Source organism: Glycine soja, chromosome 9, assembly GCF_004193775.1.
Source record: "Glycine soja cultivar W05 chromosome 9, ASM419377v2, whole genome shotgun sequence".
In the NCBI taxonomy this organism is placed as follows: Eukaryota; Viridiplantae; Streptophyta; class Magnoliopsida; order Fabales; family Fabaceae; genus Glycine; species Glycine soja.
In genome coordinates, this window is record NC_041010.1 from 44,313,418 (window position 1) to 44,332,607 (window position 19,190).

General features: G+C 32.5%; 4 protein-coding genes across 8 annotated transcripts; 1 reads left to right on the forward strand and 3 right to left on the reverse strand.

Annotated features, from left to right (window-relative positions):
- Positions 1-2,166: 2,166 nt before the first annotated feature.
- LOC114368531 lies at positions 2,167-3,630 on the reverse strand (the record flags this gene model as incomplete). The annotated part of the gene is made up of 2 exons (XM_028325759.1): positions 2,167-2,670; positions 3,568-3,630. Coding segments are annotated over 2 exons (567 nt in total), but the record flags the coding sequence as incomplete, so codon positions are not given.
- A 1,332-nt stretch (positions 3,631-4,962) lies between these two features.
- On the reverse strand, positions 4,963-10,204 carry LOC114425797 (ranBP2-type zinc finger protein At1g67325-like). 3 transcript variants are annotated; one of them, XM_028392759.1, is made up of 8 exons: positions 10,080-10,204; positions 9,926-9,971; positions 8,820-8,938; positions 8,044-8,245; positions 7,851-7,970; positions 5,869-5,921; positions 5,631-5,737; positions 4,963-5,224 (listed from the first exon to the last, which is right to left on the reverse strand). In XM_028392759.1, exons 1-8 carry the CDS (start codon positions 10,092-10,094, stop codon positions 5,071-5,073), a joined length of 816 nt encoding a protein of 271 aa, XP_028248560.1. In that variant the 5' UTR covers positions 10,095-10,204; the 3' UTR covers positions 4,963-5,070. The 3 variants fall into 3 exon arrangements, with proteins under 3 accessions (XP_028248560.1, XP_028248558.1, XP_028248561.1); XM_028392757.1 differs by having other exon boundaries at positions 9,890-9,971; XM_028392760.1 differs by lacking the exon at positions 5,869-5,921 and having other exon boundaries at positions 9,890-9,971.
- Positions 10,205-12,218: 2,014 nt separating this feature from the next.
- Positions 12,219-17,185, forward strand: LOC114425802 (pentatricopeptide repeat-containing protein At4g19890). 3 transcript variants are annotated; one of them, XM_028392766.1, is made up of 3 exons: positions 12,219-14,598; positions 14,817-14,878; positions 15,354-17,185. In XM_028392766.1, exon 1 carries the CDS (start codon positions 12,303-12,305, stop codon positions 14,382-14,384), a length of 2,082 nt encoding a protein of 693 aa, XP_028248567.1. In that variant the 5' UTR covers positions 12,219-12,302; the 3' UTR covers positions 14,385-14,598; positions 14,817-14,878; positions 15,354-17,185. The 3 variants fall into 3 exon arrangements, with proteins under 3 accessions (XP_028248567.1, XP_028248568.1, XP_028248566.1); XM_028392767.1 differs by having other exon boundaries at positions 15,439-17,185; XM_028392765.1 differs by having other exon boundaries at positions 14,817-17,185.
- Positions 17,186-18,316: 1,131 nt separating this feature from the next.
- LOC114367109 (ethylene-responsive transcription factor 1-like) lies at positions 18,317-19,190 on the reverse strand. The gene has a single exon (XM_028324219.1). It carries the CDS (start codon positions 19,106-19,108, stop codon positions 18,497-18,499), a length of 612 nt encoding a protein of 203 aa, XP_028180020.1. The 5' UTR covers positions 19,109-19,190; the 3' UTR covers positions 18,317-18,496.

Here is a 19,190-nt window from a genome sequence, read left to right on the forward strand (position 1 = left end):
TCTTGAAATATATATAAATTGAAGATTAAAACAAAAAGGAAGCTAGTAGAAGAAGAATTACAAAAATTTAAATGACTTGAAATATAAAGAACTTGAGAAATCCATGGAAGCGAGTAAATGGCCAGAATCAATGTAAAGACTTTTATTTAAATGTGGTTGAAAATATACACAGTATTTGCATAGTATTTTTCAACAACAAAAATGATTTACAAAGAGTCCTATTCATAGATTTTTGGCTCTTAACAATCAAGAAACCATTATCTAATTAGTAAACAAAAAACTAATAAAGTTAACTTCATTTCCAAACACAAAGACAAAGACACTCTAGTGTTACCCTCAAACGTGGAGGAGGGGGATCACTTTACCAATGCATCCAATTGATGTGGCAGTGGAATCTCTGATAACCTCATTTCCAATGCCACATAAATATTGTTGCTGCAAGCACCCGTTCACGGAATCCATATGATGAAATAAATGAAATGTCAATGGAATAAGCTTCCGAATTGAATTCCTCCGAAAATCTCTTCAGAAGAAACCGGTGGGTAGCTGCAGCGGACAAGCTAAAATGCGATGTAGCAAATTGGTGATCGGAAATTAGAGAAAGCCAATACTTACATATGCATTTATAATCTTAACAGAATATCTTCAATCAACTCTCGTTAGCGAGAGTCTGAGGCTTTTCAATCTTTTCTTCTAATAAGTGAACCATCGAACCACTATTTTTTTATTTTTTTTATAAATTCTAACGGGTAATAAGTGAACAATTGAACCATTATTTTTTTTTTTTTATCTAACCATAGATATCCTATATGGAGACAATTTCGAGTTGAATAGAACCACTATACACCTATTCTTATAGGGCTAAAAAAAATGTAAATAAGGAATGATAATATTTAAAAGATAAAAGATTTAAAATTACAAATAAATGAGATATTTGTGTAATATGAATTTTGTGTATATATATTTTTAAATTTAAGCATCGTTTAGGATAAATTGGATATTATTTCTGATTTTGATCATAAATAATGTGTTTTTAGATATATATATATATATTTTTTTTTATCTTTTACCATTTTCAAATTCTTTTTTCTTAATTTATTTTCACATTTGAGATCATTCAAACTTTGAATATGGATATATCACACCGATTTAAAGATAGCTTTCTGTTTAACATAAATTAAATTTTAAGATTACTATATCTTAATTAATCTTACAAATTTAATTGTAATCTTAATATGATATATCCAAATTAATCACACGTATTGATAGATGATGACAAAGTGTTAAAATCCCGAGCATGTCATACTCTTTTTCCTTTTCCAAACCTAATGCCATGCAAATGTAATTCCTATGCTCAAGCACTATGTGTACAGGGAGCAAATTTCTGCCTAGTTTCAAGCACCGTGACGTTAGGTATCCAGAGGAGGCTTCCAACTCCATTTTTAAGGTTTGGCATTAAGTCTTCAATGCAACAGCATTAGACCTTCCTACCTTATTAGCCTTAGCAATTAGCTCTTCACCTAAACAATCAGTTCACAGCTTGGTAATCTAACTAATGCTCAAGATTTGTATCAAAAGAACTATAGAGATTGAAAAATGTAAAGAAACAACATATACGCACATTTTAGTAACTATCAAAAATTGGATAAAGGAAAACAACAAAGTCTGAAATGTGAACTTAATTTGAACCTAATTACTAAAGAAATTATCAAACTTTCTAAATCAGCAATAATATATATATATATATATATATATATATATATATATATATATATATATATATATATATATATATATACTAGCTAGGTTAAGCAAGGATATCGTAACTAAACCCATGCATATAATATAAAAGGGAAATTTTAACTTTTTCTTCTTACAACATAAAATTATAAAACTAAACAACTAAGCCTACCAAAAAAATAGTACTAAAAAATTAATATACGTAAGAGGTTAATTTATATACACTACTAATGTAAATTTTTTACAGACATTTAATAAAATTTGACTATTTTGCCAGGTAATTAATATGGTTTGGCAATAAAGTAGATATCTGTGTAGAAATGTTTTTCAGTAAGTCAGAGACTATATATGTATATATATTAAACTCATAATATATATACATAATAATGAGGTAAAGGTATTTTGAATGTTACTGAGTGGTATTTATTACATAAGGGGCAAAAGGTGTTGTCCTTGTGGATGTATCGAGGTATATGTGAAGGTGCAGTTGTAGTTTTGAGGTTCTTGTTCAGTTGCAATTTGAGGTTCTTCAATTGTAGTTGTAGTATGAGGTTCTTGTTTAGTTGCAATTTGAGGTTCTTTTTCAAATGCAATTGTGGTTGGAAGTTTTTGTTCAGGTGTAGGTTGCACATGTGTCTTTGTGTCCTTAGATGTTGTATTTCCAATGAAGGTTAATTTTATGATCTTAATAGCAATGAGAGCCAAAAGTGTAGCTGAGGGCACAAACACAACATCAGGTATGGCATTCATAAGTGCAAGTTGAGGCACTACTTGTCCTGCTTTCTTATCCATCATGGCTGCTGGTGGTGCCACTATTGCAGTGATTAACATAGATTCATCTGCTTTGTTCAGATTCACGTTCTCATTAATGAATTCAGTGAACATCTTTTGGTCTTCCTTATTAGTTTCTTTCCATTGTTCGAACAAGTCCTGGAAAATGAAAGTTTGAGTAGAGCTGAAAATCTTTTATAGTTTAATGCAAAAGTTTGAATGAAAAACATGATAAGGTATAAAGTGTTTTCCCCAAGGAAGTTAGAGATGGAAGATGAAAAACCTATCCATAAACGTGTGGTGTTATAACTTTGACACAAGGATATATCAATGTCATCTAATTTTTTAGAGCTAAATGATCTATTTAGTTTTTATTTATTTAGTGTCATTATTTATTTTTTTAAAAGTTCAATTTGATTATTTATTTCATTTTTTGGTTCAGTTTAGTTATTTAACTTTTTAAAAATTTTATTTAATTTTTTATCTTATTTTTTGTTAAGTTTAATCTTTTATCTTTTTTTTTTTCAGTTTGATCCTTCAATCTATTTAAGATTAATATCATTAATCATTTAAAAATGAACTTTTTTGGTTCACTTTTCTCCTATCTCCCTCCACTTTATTTTTAACAAAAAAAATCTTAAATGATTATTGCATTAATCTTAAATGGATCAAAAAATTAAATTAAAAAAAAGATAAATAATCAAAATAATTTTTTTAAGATAAAGGACTAAATTAAACAAGAAAAAATAAGATAAAAGATCAAATTAAATTTTTTAAGAAATAAAAAATTAAACTAAATAAAAAAATAAGAATAATTCATTTTACCAAACTTTTTATATTTTAGAAACTAAGGTGAAGTCTTAAACATCTTTTGGACCGAATTAATATCAAACCCTTCAAAGTTCAAAATGGTAGTTAATTATTGGATTTAGTCTTGCTATCAGAGAATTTAATACTATTATGTTAGTGAATGGAAATTAAACTATATGCCTTAAGTTATTATAAATATGATGCATGCAAAGGAAGTACTACATGTCATCCTAGAGGATAATTAACCTTTACATCCTTGTATGATGGTGCAATATAATGCTTGCAAGGCCATGTTGATAGTGCAGCATTAAATTTATTAGCAAGTATGAGTGATAAATATAAACCACCGTTAATTTTGAGAGTCGACAAGAAGATTAACAAATGATGCCAAGTATGACTTATATTGTGTTAATTATAAAATATGATTACGTTTCACCTAAAAGATTAATCGAGACTATAAATAAAAATCTATATCCAAATCATAAGAGTCTTAATCATTACCATCCTATGAAACTTTCATTTTCATTGTCTTCATTTAATTACTTATCATTCCAAGGCAATAACGGTAGACAAGATAACATTTTCATTGGAATTGAATTACATAGTTACTTGAAGGTATCAAGAATTCCAACTTTGAATCCATCAACAAATTGGTTATACAATGTATTCACTACCAAGTTCAATAACTTGGTCGTTGATAGCCCTGAGGTGCAAAATCAAAATGTGGTATTAGCATGTGAAAAATTGATGAGAATTATGAAAGGAAAGAAAATTAACAACAACCTTTTCCTCCCATGAAGCTCATCGGAAATTCGCAATAATTTTTTTTCGTCAACACTTGAACACAAAAGCTGCAATTCAACAAAGATTTTGAACACAAGGTAGGAGGTGATAGGGAAGTGGGTTAATGATATCTCTAACTTTGCCGTTAAAGAAAAGGATGACTTTCTCTGTACACTACAAATACTAATATAATATCCAATGTTTAACTATTTATTTATCTGATTCTTGGCCTGGAATAGCTTGCGACTATACTCAAAGTAGAATATAACTTGTTTGAATAAAGGCAGCTTATATTAATCTATCTTCATTCACACTCTGGATTCAAAGTTGAGAATCAATCTTTGTGGCTCGTCCCTCTCTATTTTATCTATATATATATATATATATATATATATATATATATATTACTGTGATACGTAAGAATATGAGAATAAATAATAATTAATCTTAGATTAAAACTACAAATATTAGTAAGAAATTATAAACTCCTTTTATAACACTATCATTGTTGTTGCCACTAATATTATCACATTATTACTATTATCATTATTGTGTGTGCTGACAAAAGTGACTGAGGATGGTGATGGGTCACATTAGTGATAACAACATTGGTGAAAGCTATTTTTCTTAAGCAAAATTAGTTTAGACAAAAACATTAAAAAACATAAAGTTATTTATTTTATTAAAATAAGTGTTTTTTTAACAAATAAGTTTGTTTAAACTGAACTATTATTTACCATTTAATATGAACAATGACATGCCTCAAAATATTAGATGCCACCACTTTTGGTAGTCGTTCAATATAAATTGACATTAAATTCCGAAAAAGAATTATCATCAATAATCAAGGCAAAATTATATGTAGGAAAACCTTTCCCTTAAAAGTCCCGGCTATCATTATAGAAAAATTATCATTTAAGAGTAACTTTCCTTTACAAAAGGAGACAAATGCAATGAAGCCTCTATTTACAATATAGAGATGTCACTAGGCAGAAACTGTTTTCTCATTTCTACAGTCTTTGCGGTTGCATACATTTCGAAAGGGATAGTTGAGGTTACCGCATTTTTCACAAGTCCAACTACCTTCAGGGATAACTGCTGTATTTGGTTTGTTTGAGCTCTTCAATAAAACATGGAAAAGTAGAAATCAGTAAATAATGTTACATTGAAAACAAGGAAAGAAAATACCCTCACCCTAACAAAAATCTATTAAAAGAAGGGATAAAAGCAACATAAGGTACACACTATAACATGATAAAAAGTTAAGTTGCTAAGTAGAAAAATCATCCAAACTAACAGGTAAAACTTGAAAGGTAAAACATTGAGCTAAGTCTGATTAGTTTAGAATATCACATATTTTTACTTTTTAAAAAAAAGCAACATTCGCATATTTTTCTCATTTTGTAATTATTTAAAGATTATTTTCTAAAGACTCTCCCTCTTATAATTCATTTTATCTTTAGGTGCAATATTCATTCATGATTCATGTAAAAAGGAGCATTGCAAAACAAAGATGAAACACTTACAGGTTTGACGGCTCCACAATGTTTGATGTTGCAAGTGGTTCTAAAGGCAAAATTAACATTGTCACACCTTGGACAAATCCAGTCCCCTTCAGACAAACCATCAGGCCCTGCACAAACAATGCAACATGGTTCATTTTTTTATATTTCTTTTTTCTTGCTTAATGTATTAAGACAATTAAGATGCAATGTTAATGATTCTACTGCAAAGGTTCATATAAATGCAGAATATAACACATACACTTTGATTTTGTCTGTTGCCTGAGTGTGTCAGATGATTGATAACTGCAAAATCTGAGCTAATTTGATAGTCAATTTTGACTAATAATGATAATAATTTCTTCACATTATTATTGATTTTAATGAAATAACGAAGAAATTAACATCTTTGCAATTTTTTATTAGCAGAAATAAACAAAAAAAAGAAGATTTCAAGCACTTTAGAAGAAATTAAAGAAAATCTGGAAGAAAAAGCATTGAATAAGGATTGGACAGCTCACTCAGCGCGCAATCCAAACTTAGCGCATACTCTCGCTTAGCGGGCGAGTTCAAGCTTAGCGTGCAGTCTCACTCAGCACGCAACATAGGCTTAGCGCGAGAAGGCCCACAAGGAAGCCCAGATTCGCATTTAGCGTGAAAGTCCGCGCTAAGCACGAGGTCAGCGTGAAAAGTAAGCTACCTTAGGCCTATAAAACGAGTAGGAAGCAAAAGGAAAAGAGACACCAAGTCTCAGCTATACAAAGTCTGAGCCTATCCCTTAGAGGAAACCTCTTCCTTAGCCATTCCCCATTTTCTTGCTATTAGTCATCCAACCCCTTCTTCCATGAGCCCCATAAGTGTAAAACCTCTCATGGGTATGAGAGGCTAAATCCCTTTTGTTGGGAGCCTAGAGGCCAAACTCTTGTAATGTAATTCTTCCCTATTATCTATTTAATGCAATTCTATTTCTATTATTCTTCGTTGTACTTTTCTGTTATTATGGTCTGATCACCCATATAATGTTTAAAGGGTAATGCATTGAAAAATGATTATTTTTTAAAGAACTGGGGAAGGGTATCTAAATAAATTCATTGCTAGAAATAAATTGATATTTGTTTTGCCCTAAAGAATTCTTGCATCTCTTATCTTAATGCGGTTTGTTACTTTTGTCTCTGCAAAGAAATTTGGGGGGAAAGGATAAATAACTAGGCCCTCCATGTGAGAAACCAAAGATAGGGTAATTTAGTAGATGCGGGTGGAAACAGGGATTTCATTAAGTAGAGAAAATCTTTTACATTACATTATAAGTAGTTTTGGCATATTAGGCCCCAACATTATCACATTCTGATTTCACTTTTTGCATTTAAGTTATTATTTATTTTCTTGTTATCTTTTTCTTTATCTTACTCCAAATTTCACACTTCCAATTCTTTATCTTTATCTTTTTCTACTTCTTTTCATTACTTAATAATTGGGTTTGCATCACTTAAGTACAACCAAAGTTCACGTGAATTCGACACTTAGACTTCCATTTTAATCTTTACTACTTGTGATAAAATTGATACACTTGATAATAAGTTAACAATGATGTTGAAGATGGATCTTGATGACAGATGTTAGAGCCTTAGTTTTGTAATTTTATTAAAAACTTCGTACCCCATTGCTCAAAGGCTCTTCGCTATGCGAAGGTATGGGGGAGGGATGTTGTACGCAGCCTTACCCTTGCATATGCAAAGAGGCTGTTTCCGGAGTTTTGTAATTTTATTATGAACCATAAAGTCAAACTCTAAAATACCAGCTATGAACTACAAAGGCTAGCGGGTAGTAGTTGAAAAAACAACAGGTAATTATTACATTTCACACTCCAATAGATTTCTAAAGTCTTTTATGTTAATACTTCATATTTTCAATATATCTTTATATAATATGGTGAGAAGTGAGCATTTACATCGAAACTTGCTTCTTTTCCTTGTGGAACAAGCTTTGCTTCTTAAACTGAAGTTCTTCAAAAACAACACTTATTTATAAGTATTTTTTTTTTCTTTCCCACAACACATTGGTATAACTACTAAGCCAAGTTCAATATTTTAAAAAACTATTAAGCTAACCTTTTGCAAAGGACAACTAGTCGAAGAGCAAGAAAATTCTTAAGGTGAATTAATATATGAAAACAAGAAACAAACAAATATACCAAAGATACCATGATATACAGATAAATCAAGAGGTAATAGATCCTGAAAATACCTCCTCTGCGTTTTCGAGATGCAAAATTATCAGCTACTAATCCTTCAGCCCATGGAGGAGGAGGACTTTGAAAGCCATATCCATAGCCATCAATTCTGGGCCTTGGGCCATAATTAATACCTGATTCAATGGTAACTTAAATAATTATAGGTGCACAACTAAAGAAACACCGATACAGTTACTAGAAGAATACCTCCAAAGCTTGCAGGTGGGAACATGGGCAATGGACTGTATGGTGCACGAGCCCTAGCATACAAACCATAATCATACTGTAGGCCAGGATGAGGTATTGGGGATCCAAACTGACTTGGTATTCCATATGATGGAGGAGGAATGCCAAAACCACCATGGTAGAAGGGATGACTGTTTCTATATGGGCTTATAATGGGGGCTGGCTGCAGATCCCAATCAATCAAACACTTGTCAAAATTAAAAGTTACCAAGCATAAAACAACAATTATACAAATTTTTAATTCATTGTTGTCACTTAGAGCTAATTTTAACCAAGAATTATATGCTAAGAAAAATCTATATTCATAATTAATTTATATACTGGGATAAATTAATTTTAATTATTCAAGCTTAACATCATATACTGGGATAAATTAATTTATATTTATAGATACCCATTCCACAAATTTTTCACCCAGAAACTATAACATGAAGTATCAAATATTTACAGGAGATTTGGATCTTTCACTATTCAAGTAATAAAGTTACTAGAAAAAGAGATAAATATATTTGCTTCTACAAACAAAATTCCAAAACTGAGAAGAAAACAAAAAACATGATATGAAATAGAGTCCACTGTGGTTTCCTTGAAAGTTTTTTCTCTTCTATTGTTTTGGAACGATAGGTCATCTATTTGTACACATCCAGTTCAGGAGTTTGTCCATTGCATACCTTTTCAAATAAAATTATTCATTCACCAAGATATGAAATGACAATCCAAAACAAGCATGCACTTACTGGAGTTAGAGTTAGGGATGGTCTTGGGGCACCACAGTGTCCCTGGTTGCAAACAGTTCTAAAAGAAAAGTTTAAGTTCCCACAATTAGGACAGGTCCAATCTCCATCTTTACGCGAAGCTGATTCCAATAAAAAAAGAACAATCTAAGTGTTATAAACATTTGAACATTCATATGCCAGGAGCATTGAATTAACGTAAATAGGTAAACTTTCACTAGGTCCATGCATGAGGTCATCTCCTACAGAAAATAAGGGTCATCAAAAGGGACAGTATTAATGCTTTTCAGATAAGCTAAAAAGAAGGTCTCTCTTACTCTCCGCTCCATGGCAGCAACAATTTAATTAGTACATGGAGCAATGAAAATGAACATGGATTTCATGGTTAAAACCAAAAGAAAATCAAGCAAAGTAGTTTACAATTGTAATTGTCATCGCACTCTTTAATCACTGTCAAATCAAATTTCCTATCAAATTACAAGCCCTTTAAGTGCAAATATTTTCCCCTTTACATTTATTTTGGAAGAGAATGTTTTCTTTCCCCTTTTCTCGACCTCTCTCATCAAGAAAACTTCTCTTGGCAAACAAAATTCACTTTCAAATATAAAACAGCTTCTCCCAATCAATAAAACAGGCCCTCTCAGGTTTTCCCCTTGACTACAAAACCAGGTTCAACTTCTAAATGAATGACATCATAAGCAGCACACCTTTTTCTGAGACACTACTCTGTGGTCCTATTTGTATAAACTTTTCAGCAAGTTTCATAGAAGAAGAATATAACCTCTCAGTGAGTACTAAGTACTTAAAATAAAAAGATAAAATGAATTAAACTTTTATCTAAGTTAAAATCAACTTATACACTACCACTGAGTATGAAAGCACAAATTCTCTCCTTTGATTACACCACATTTTGTGCCTAACCAAAAACAAATTTCACCTCATAAATTTGAATTCACACAGTCCAGAATACAAAAGCATAGTGCTAATTCCTCTTCATGCAGCAAAAAAAAAAAAAAAACATTGTTGCAAGCCCAGATAATAAAACAAGACACGGGGAAAGGAAAAGAAGCTACTTGCAGTATTAGGCACCATAAAGATCATATATGTACCGTCGTTTCGAAACCTTTTTGATCCAGGGGAACCTCGATTGTTGACCTGATAGCAAGGGTACACGAAACCCACACAGTAATACAAAGAAAAAACGAAACTTTAGTACGAATGAGATAAATATGGAACATTGCATGGAGATTGAAGCAAACCCACCTTTGTAGAAGCCATCGGAAAAGAGAAGGACTCGGAAATTGTCAGAGAGGGGACAGAGACGAGTCACGAGTGAGACGAAGACATTTTTTTTATCGGTACGATTTTAACACGCTATAAGGGATTTATAACCAAAGTTAGATAATTGATTGCAAATTGAACACGTATTACTTATAAGTAAAGAGAAATTAATATTATTTATTAAGGTTAATTAAGTGTTTAGTAACTCCAATTTTTTAGATCTCAATTTTTAGTCATTTAAAATATTTTTAACAAATTCTTCCTTTAAAATATTTTTAACATTTTTAGTTCCTCATTTCTTTGTTACTCAAGATTAAACCTTGAGATTAAAAATGGACAAAAATAAAAATAATAAAAAATTAAAAGTTTTTAAATAAATTTTGAAATGCTAAGAATTAAAATATAAAAAAGTTAATTTACTAGAAACTTAATTGACAATATTTATTATTTTATTGTAAGTTAATTATTAAGTATGCACAAAAAAATATTAAAGCATAAAAAGTGATTTTAAGACATTATTTATATTTTTTTATTTAATTAACCATATTAATTGTAACTTTTTTTCATGAAGTCATGATTATGAAAATTAAATATATTAAATATTGTAGTTATTTAGGAATTTTATTAAATAAGTTCTTACAAATTATATATCTGATAGTATCTGTTAACATTAAAAAATGAAAAAAAAAATGAAATAACTAATTTAGCCGTATAATGATTAAAAGTTTGAGTCATCTTTATAACGTATCATCATGATGTAATGTTACGAGTGATTTTACATTCATGTGATTAATATAAAGTGAAAAAAAATGTATGATCAATTTTTTTTTTTGTGCATGACCATTTTAATATAAAAATATTGCACATTAATATATATATATATATATATATATATATATATATAAAATAAATGTTAATTTAAAATATTTTTGTATAAAACATTTCTTATTTTAAAATTAAAGTTTTGTTACGTTGGTTACATATGATAGTTGGATTCAATTCATTTTATAAAAAAAATTGGAAAAAAAAGTTAAACAATTTTACTTTTCCACAATATGTTGTATCAGTAGACGTATCTATATCTATATAATATTCCCTCGGTTTTTTTTAACTGTCCGATATTTTGAAAAACTTTGGTTCTATTTATATATAGTTTTCAGAATCCCAATATAACATTAATTATTTTTTTCTCAATTATACTCTAATCTCTATGAATTATTTTATACATTTCTTATAAAAATAGATAAGAAATAACTGAAAAGAAAAGACTCCAGCGTTCCAGATAACCATTCTTATTTATTTAGAGTGGATTAAAATTTATAATAAATAAATATTTTTAAACATTTATTCTATTTTCAATTTAAAAAGATCATTTAAATTATGATATAAAAATATTTTTATATCATTTTCAGTTGAGAATAGAAATCTCATCTCGGATAAAATAGAATTACGGTGACAATAAATATAATTTTAAGTAAATATAAAAATACAAAAAGATAATAAGTCAATATATAATAAATTTATAGTATTTTTATTTCATGAAAATAAAAAATAAGAAATCAAACCAAGTATATTTTTAGAATTTTAATCTTTTAAAAATAAAAATAATTTTCAAAAAATGAAAACAGAAACAGATGAAAATACACTCCCGAGACGCATCCTTAATTTGTCAAAAGACACAAATTACAACTCAGAACTTAAAATTAAATGTGAGAAATCACATTAAAGAGAAAATTTCAGTTGCAAATTGCAATTCTGAAGAAAACTTTTTTTAAATTTGGTCACAATTTCACGATAACCTGTCATATATTAATATATATTTTTTTGTTTTTGCAATTATTATCTTGCATGCAACTTTTTGATCATTTGTGGTGCATGGATTTTTTTTTATATATTTTGATTGAATATTTCAAAAGTTAATATTTTTTAATTTTTTAATTATGTTATTAGTAAAATGTGTATGTTGATTTTGTGAGAATAATGTCTGTTGAGAGAACCTGTAGATAATCTTTGGTGTATAATTATATTTTTTCATTCAAACTACTCGAATTTGAATTTGTTTGATAATAACTTTAAAATTAACACTTGTGTTTATGAAATAATTTACTTTGACATGTTCTCTTTAAGATGAGTTAAAAGACAAGGAGTGAGGCCTGAATCACCACACTTCACTTGGCTTGCAGAGTTGCAGTGAACACTCTTTTCATGTTGTCCTCTGTCATTCTCAGAACTCATGCCTCTCCACACAGGCTCACCTCACTCTTCATCCTTCGAACAAAAACACTTACCCACATCACATCACCATCTTGTGTGCAGTCCACTGTAACACGCGTGTGCTCACTGGTATACGATTCTTACCACCACCACTACAACCACGCGAGATTTTCCCCTCCAACCCTCCACCTCGACGTGGACCCCAATTCCCTAACTCACGATCAAGCCGTCACCATCGTCGCTTCCCTCGCCTCCGACGCCGGTTCAATGGTGGCATTGAGTTTCTTCAACTGGGCCATTGCCTCCTCCAAGTTCCGCCACTTCACGCGCCTCTACATCGCGTGCGCAGCATCTCTCATTTCAAACAAAAATTTCGAGAAGGCCCACGAAGTCATGCAGTGCATGGTGAAGAGTTTCGCCGAAATCGGGAGGGTCAAAGAAGCTATTGAAATGGTCATCGAAATGCACAACCAGGGGTTGGCTCCCAGTACCAAAACTCTGAACTGGGTCGTTAAGATTGTGACTGAAATGGGGTTGGTTGAGTATGCAGAGAATCTGTTTGATGAAATGTGTGCGAGAGGGGTGCAACCGAATTGTGTCAGCTACAGGGTCATGGTTGTTGGTTATTGTAAATTGGGTAATGTTTTGGAGTCGGATAGGTGGTTGGGTGGTATGATTGAGAGAGGGTTTGTGGTTGATAATGCGACTTTGAGTTTGATAGTGAGGGAGTTCTGTGAGAAGGGTTTTGTGACGAGGGCATTGTGGTATTTTCGGAGGTTTTGTGAGATGGGGTTGAGGCCTAATTTGATTAACTTCACGTGTATGATTGAGGGGTTGTGCAAGAGGGGTAGCGTGAAGCAGGCTTTTGAGATGTTGGAGGAGATGGTTGGGAGAGGGTGGAAGCCGAATGTGTATACTCACACGGCTTTGATTGATGGTCTGTGCAAGAAAGGGTGGACTGAGAAGGCGTTTAGATTGTTTCTTAAGCTTGTTCGAAGTGAAAATCATAAGCCGAATGTGCTTACGTATACTGCCATGATTAGTGGGTATTGCAGGGATGAGAAAATGAACCGCGCTGAAATGCTGCTGAGCCGGATGAAGGAGCAGGGATTGGCCCCTAACACGAACACGTACACGACTCTCATTGATGGGCACTGCAAAGCTGGGAATTTTGAAAGGGCATATGAGTTGATGAATGTGATGAATGAGGAAGGTTTCAGTCCCAATGTTTGTACCTATAATGCCATTGTCGATGGCCTTTGTAAAAAGGGAAGGGTGCAAGAGGCTTACAAGGTGCTTAAGAGTGGGTTTCGTAATGGGTTGGACGCTGATAAAGTTACTTATACTATTCTCATATCTGAACATTGCAAACAGGCGGAGATTAAGCAAGCGTTGGTGTTGTTCAATAAGATGGTCAAGAGTGGTATTCAACCTGACATTCATTCATACACTACATTGATTGCAGTGTTCTGTAGGGAAAAAAGAATGAAAGAAAGTGAGATGTTTTTTGAGGAAGCTGTGAGATTTGGACTTGTTCCTACGAACAAAACTTATACATCGATGATATGTGGTTATTGCAGAGAAGGTAATTTGAGTTTGGCTTTGAAGTTTTTCCATAGGATGAGTGACCATGGTTGTGCTTCGGATTCTATTACTTATGGTGCTCTTATAAGTGGGCTGTGCAAACAGTCAAAATTAGATGAGGCTCGTTGTTTGTATGATGCCATGATAGAAAAGGGCCTTACTCCATGTGAAGTTACTCGAGTAACTTTGGCTTATGAATATTGCAAGATAGATGACGGTTGCTCTGCTATGGTTGTTCTTGAAAGGCTGGAAAAGAAACTCTGGGTCCGGACAGTTAATACCCTGGTCAGGAAGCTATGTAGTGAGAGGAAAGTAGGTATGGCAGCGCTGTTCTTTCATAAGTTACTAGACAAGGACCCTAATGTCAATCGTGTAACAATAGCGGCATTTATGACTGCATGCTATGAAAGCAATAAGTATGATCTTGTTTCTGATTTGTCTGCAAGAATATACAAGGAAAACCATTTAGCAATCAAAGTCAGTAAGTAACAAAATTTATGATGTGATTTGATGCTTTCTAAGGTTGGTTACATCTGGATCAGTAACCAGTTGGATTTTGCTGTCGAAGTATTGGGGTAAAAAATATACTTGCTGGAGATGATGTGAGATTTTGGCATCTTGATACTGAATTCTGCATTCGATTACTATGTTAATGTGATCAACATTTGGGGTTATGAATGGCACAGATTCTGTAATTCATCAGGTAGCCTTACATTTGCCTCTTCCCATTGAAGTTCTAGAAAGTTTGAAATCCTCGTGAAGTTCATTTCAAATTTTTAATGCTTATTTGATTTATCATTCCGTTGTAGTTTCTCATTAAGTTTTTTCTGTTTTCCTTCCCTTATTTCTTTTTTTTGTATAAGTGGAACAACAGATGCAACAGTCAAGTTAAGTTTGTCCATGATATTTTACATGTTTCAGGTTTCCTTTGATGAGTTTGTCTATCACTTAGATGTGTCAAAGCAAGGACGTCTCTGGTTGAGGTGAGCTGTAATGGGAAGGTTATCGTATCATTATTTTGATTATTATAATTACCTACATCCTGCATGAGACCGTTAACTTTGATAATGTCGAAAATCTTGTTGGCTTGTCACCTGTGGATCCAATATGTATTTAGGGAAATGGCTGTCTCAATTGGATTATAGGGAAATGACGTTCTCTTTTGGCTTGTTCAAATGGCATAGCGTCACTCACCCTTTATCCCAATGGCCTCTCACTTTCTATCAATAAGAAGATCATATTTCGTTCAAAGCCACTGCGGATTTGCAAATTCAGAAACAATTCTCTATTGAAATTGATTTGATGTCTAAGAAAATTTTTGGTCTACAGCAATATATACAACTATTAAAATCTAAGCATCTCCTAGCAGATGAAAAACAAATGAAGAGAGATATCATGCCATGATTGTTCATATGGTGTTGCCAGTTCAATAAATGGTAATCTGATACTGGACCACAGGTGGAAGTTTATTAGAACTCAGTAACATGCTGTTGTTGTACCAATGTCAAGAGTCTCAAGACAAGATACCATCTTCTGCTGGCAGGTGTATAGCGTGCAAATTTGTTGAGGAAAGTGCTAGCTGATTTGCTTATGCAAAGGATGATGTTGCTGAAATTCTTCATACCAAGTGTGGATTTCAGGCAATATCGCAATCTCTCGTAACGTCAAATGTGAAGAGTAAGTATATTATAATATATCATATCTATTTTATCAGCACTGCTTTTTTCCCTGTATTTTTCTCCCAGTTTGTACTCTGTAGCATTGTTATTACAGTGTCTGCAACCTCCATTCAGGGTTGCTATTCTTTTATTTACTTATTTTATTTACTTCTTTTTATGCTAACATGCGAGACATTGTATCTTCCTTTAGAAATCTTCAAATTGTATTTTCCAAATAATGAATAAATAATTGATAATCTTGGTGTGTCATAACGTGTTGGTTATTGTAACATAGGAGCAACATATTATTTCTCATTTTTTTTATCATTAATAATGGACTTATACACCGCAAAATATTAATAAAACATAAATTTTTATCTTAACTTTAAAGATATGTAAATTAGACAAAATTTGCATAAAATATTATAACAAAAAATATATTTGCTGGAATGCATGAGATGGTATTATGATCCATCATCCATCCCGACCCTATTTATGAAATAAGTATAGGCAGTAATCTTGTGAGATCTCCGTTAACATAGGAATCTGAGCCTTTCCTATTTTGCTACTCACATTTGGAATAAGTAATCTTGAATTTAATAATAATATGCTTAAGATTAGTTAATTGTTTTTATTTCTCATGTGTGTGTGTTTTTTTTTTACAAAAAATTATCATGTGTTCTGTACACACATAGAAATAATGAAGTTTAAATTTGAAATCTCAGGCAAATTATTTAAATTTCCTATGACTGGACTGACTTGAATAGGTATATCGTATCCATATCTTAGAAATATGATTAGTATTTTTTAAGTTAAATATGTTTTTTTTTCATATAAATATATTAAAGTGTTTTTGTCCTAATAAATTTTTTTATTTGTTTTTCTTTCTTATAATATAAAATTATAATGTATTATTTTCTGAGTGTACGTGACTAAAAGTAAGTCACGCATTAGCTTTATTATTTCTTATTCTTTCTCTTCCTCTTTCTCATACCCTTCCTCTTCCTCGCCAACACCAACGATGCCTCCTTCCCCGCCTCCTCCTCCGACGACTCCTTTGACGGAAAGCCCCCACCGCACCCCAAGTAGCACTTCCAACAGCAGCACCAACTTCCTCAACGTCACGACAAGAAGGTCGAGGCCAAGAAGTGCAAATAGGAGAAGGAGGAGCTCGTCAACATTTTCTCCCTCATTGCCTCCTTCATCTACCTCCTCGACTTCTTCTCCGAGATTTGTTCTTGTTCTTGATTCTCGTTGTTGGGCATTCAAATCTGTTCATGTTCTTGATTCTTGTTCTTGGTCAGATCTTGTTGTTTTGTGGTGGGGGTGGGTTTGCGACGGTGGAGGAAAAGGTCCAAACCGTTGTTGTTGTGGGTAAGGGTGGTGGGGAAAGGGGGGTTTTGATTTGAATTTGGATGTGTGGGTGGGATCCGTGAGTGTAAGTGTGTGTGATCTTTTCTGATAGTTATTGTGTTTGTTATGAGGTGGAGGTAGAGAGAGAGAGAGGTGGTTCAATTCATACATTTTTTAATTTTTTTCCTTGTAATTTATTGTGGCTTTTAATCCCAAGAATTTGTATTTTAATATTTAAATTAAAAAAATATTACGTAGGTTTAAATTTATCGACACCTAGCTTGGGACCAAAAAATGATATTATAATTTTATTGGGACAAAATACAGAAGAAATTTTTTACAAACTAACTTCGATATATTTAAAGATAATTAGTTATTATATAGTTTTTTTTAATGAATTAGTTATATACAGTTATAATTGAATGGTTGTGTTGGTAAAATTCATTCTCTATGTAAATTTATTAATGGCATAATAGAAATAACTTGTATTAAGAAGAAGAAAAAAAGACGCGACTGCAACACAACCAGCCGGATAAGTATGAACCCTTAAAATGTCAAATACATTAATTCCCCCCCACAACCTTTATAAGAGCCTTAAAATAATAATTAATAAAGGGCTAACTGTTTAATGTTAGAATCAACGAAAGCATCCTCTATTTACTGCTTTGCATAATGTTTCAGTGCGAAATTGGGCCCGCTTACCAAAAGAAAAACCGACCCTCTTAAAAGCATCGGTTAACAAAAACCTTATAATTAAGGAACAGTACTATTGTTAAAAGTAATGATTAAAGAAATTGAATGAAAGTAGGTACGCAGGGAAGGACAAGGCTTCCCCTGACCTCATTAGCTGGCGGCGATGCAAAGGTAGGGTTGGTTGTGGAGCCCCAAATTACTAGTGGGCTCCAATTAAAATACTTCGATTTAAGAACAAGAGTGCATATCTATACACATTAATTTGTTTAATTTAGAAAGTTTTACATACTAATTGAATCAAACCAACTTGATCAAAAAAGGGAAAATCAAAGCATTCCTTTCCTTTTTCCCTCTTTAATTGTTCGTTTTTACCACCTTTCCTCTTCCTCTGCTTCTCTTTAACTCAAACATAAACTCAAATTAAGCTTTTAAACACCAACAAATGCATACCATATTTTACCAAATTAACCTCTACTTTTTGTACACTCATTCTCATCTATGTTTCATCACTTGCTGACGATAACCTTTTAACCACCGGAGGGTGGAGTTAACAAAAAAAATTAAGTATTGCATAATGCATATATCTATCGTTTTTAATTTGGATGAGGTTGTAAAAATCAACCAAATAAATTAATCCCCCCCCCCCCACATGTTTATGGTATAATTTTTTGATTTATTTTACAACTAATAATCAAAATCCATAGTGCAAGTTAAAAGTTGAACATGTATCAAACTGTTTTTCTTGGTTTTATTGATATTTCATCACAACTTGAACTTCACCAATGGTGTATGCAAACAATTTCATTCAAACATAACAAGTGCACAATGGTGAACAAAATTACACTCTATGAACATCATATTAGATTACAAATATCGTTGAAGGCTCATTAAGCCCACTCAACGTTCCACCTTGACATGGCTTCTATTCTTGGCTAATTTATTCAGTAGATCAGCCAGGCTCTTCCTCCTCTTTGCCCCTTGTGATTCTGAGCTATCATCTGAACACGACCACGATGGTGATGAGGGTGGAGAATTTTCCGCTAACCTTCTCTTGGAAGTTGTCACCATCACCTCCTCCGACAACATATCGGAATCAATAAGGTGAGGAAAATTCAGCTTAGCTTTTCGCCCACGCATTTTGAAAGCGGCTTTATCATATGCCAAAGCTGCTTTCTCTTCAGTATCATAAGTCCCAAGCCAAACCCTAGCTCCATTCTTCTTTGGATCCCTAATCTCGGCCGCAAACTTTCCCCATGGTCTACGTCTCACCCCTCTGTAATGCTTCCATGTTGGTGGCGCGTGGACATCACGCGCCACCACAGCCGTTGCATCCTCACTTCGGAAAACAATGATGTTCTCCAAATCACCATCACATTTAGGGTCTGAAAATGGATCATGAGATGCAGTTTGGTGGGTTTCAGGCATGAGATTGACGGAATCGTGTCCAAGTAGGTATTGTTGAACAGATTCCAAGAATTCAAAGTCGGAATCCACGGTGGCGGAAGCCATGTTTTAATTTTTAGCTAACTTTGCTCACTGTATTTGGTGGAAACACCAGTGTGTGTGCCATGAACTAAATGGTTCAATGTTT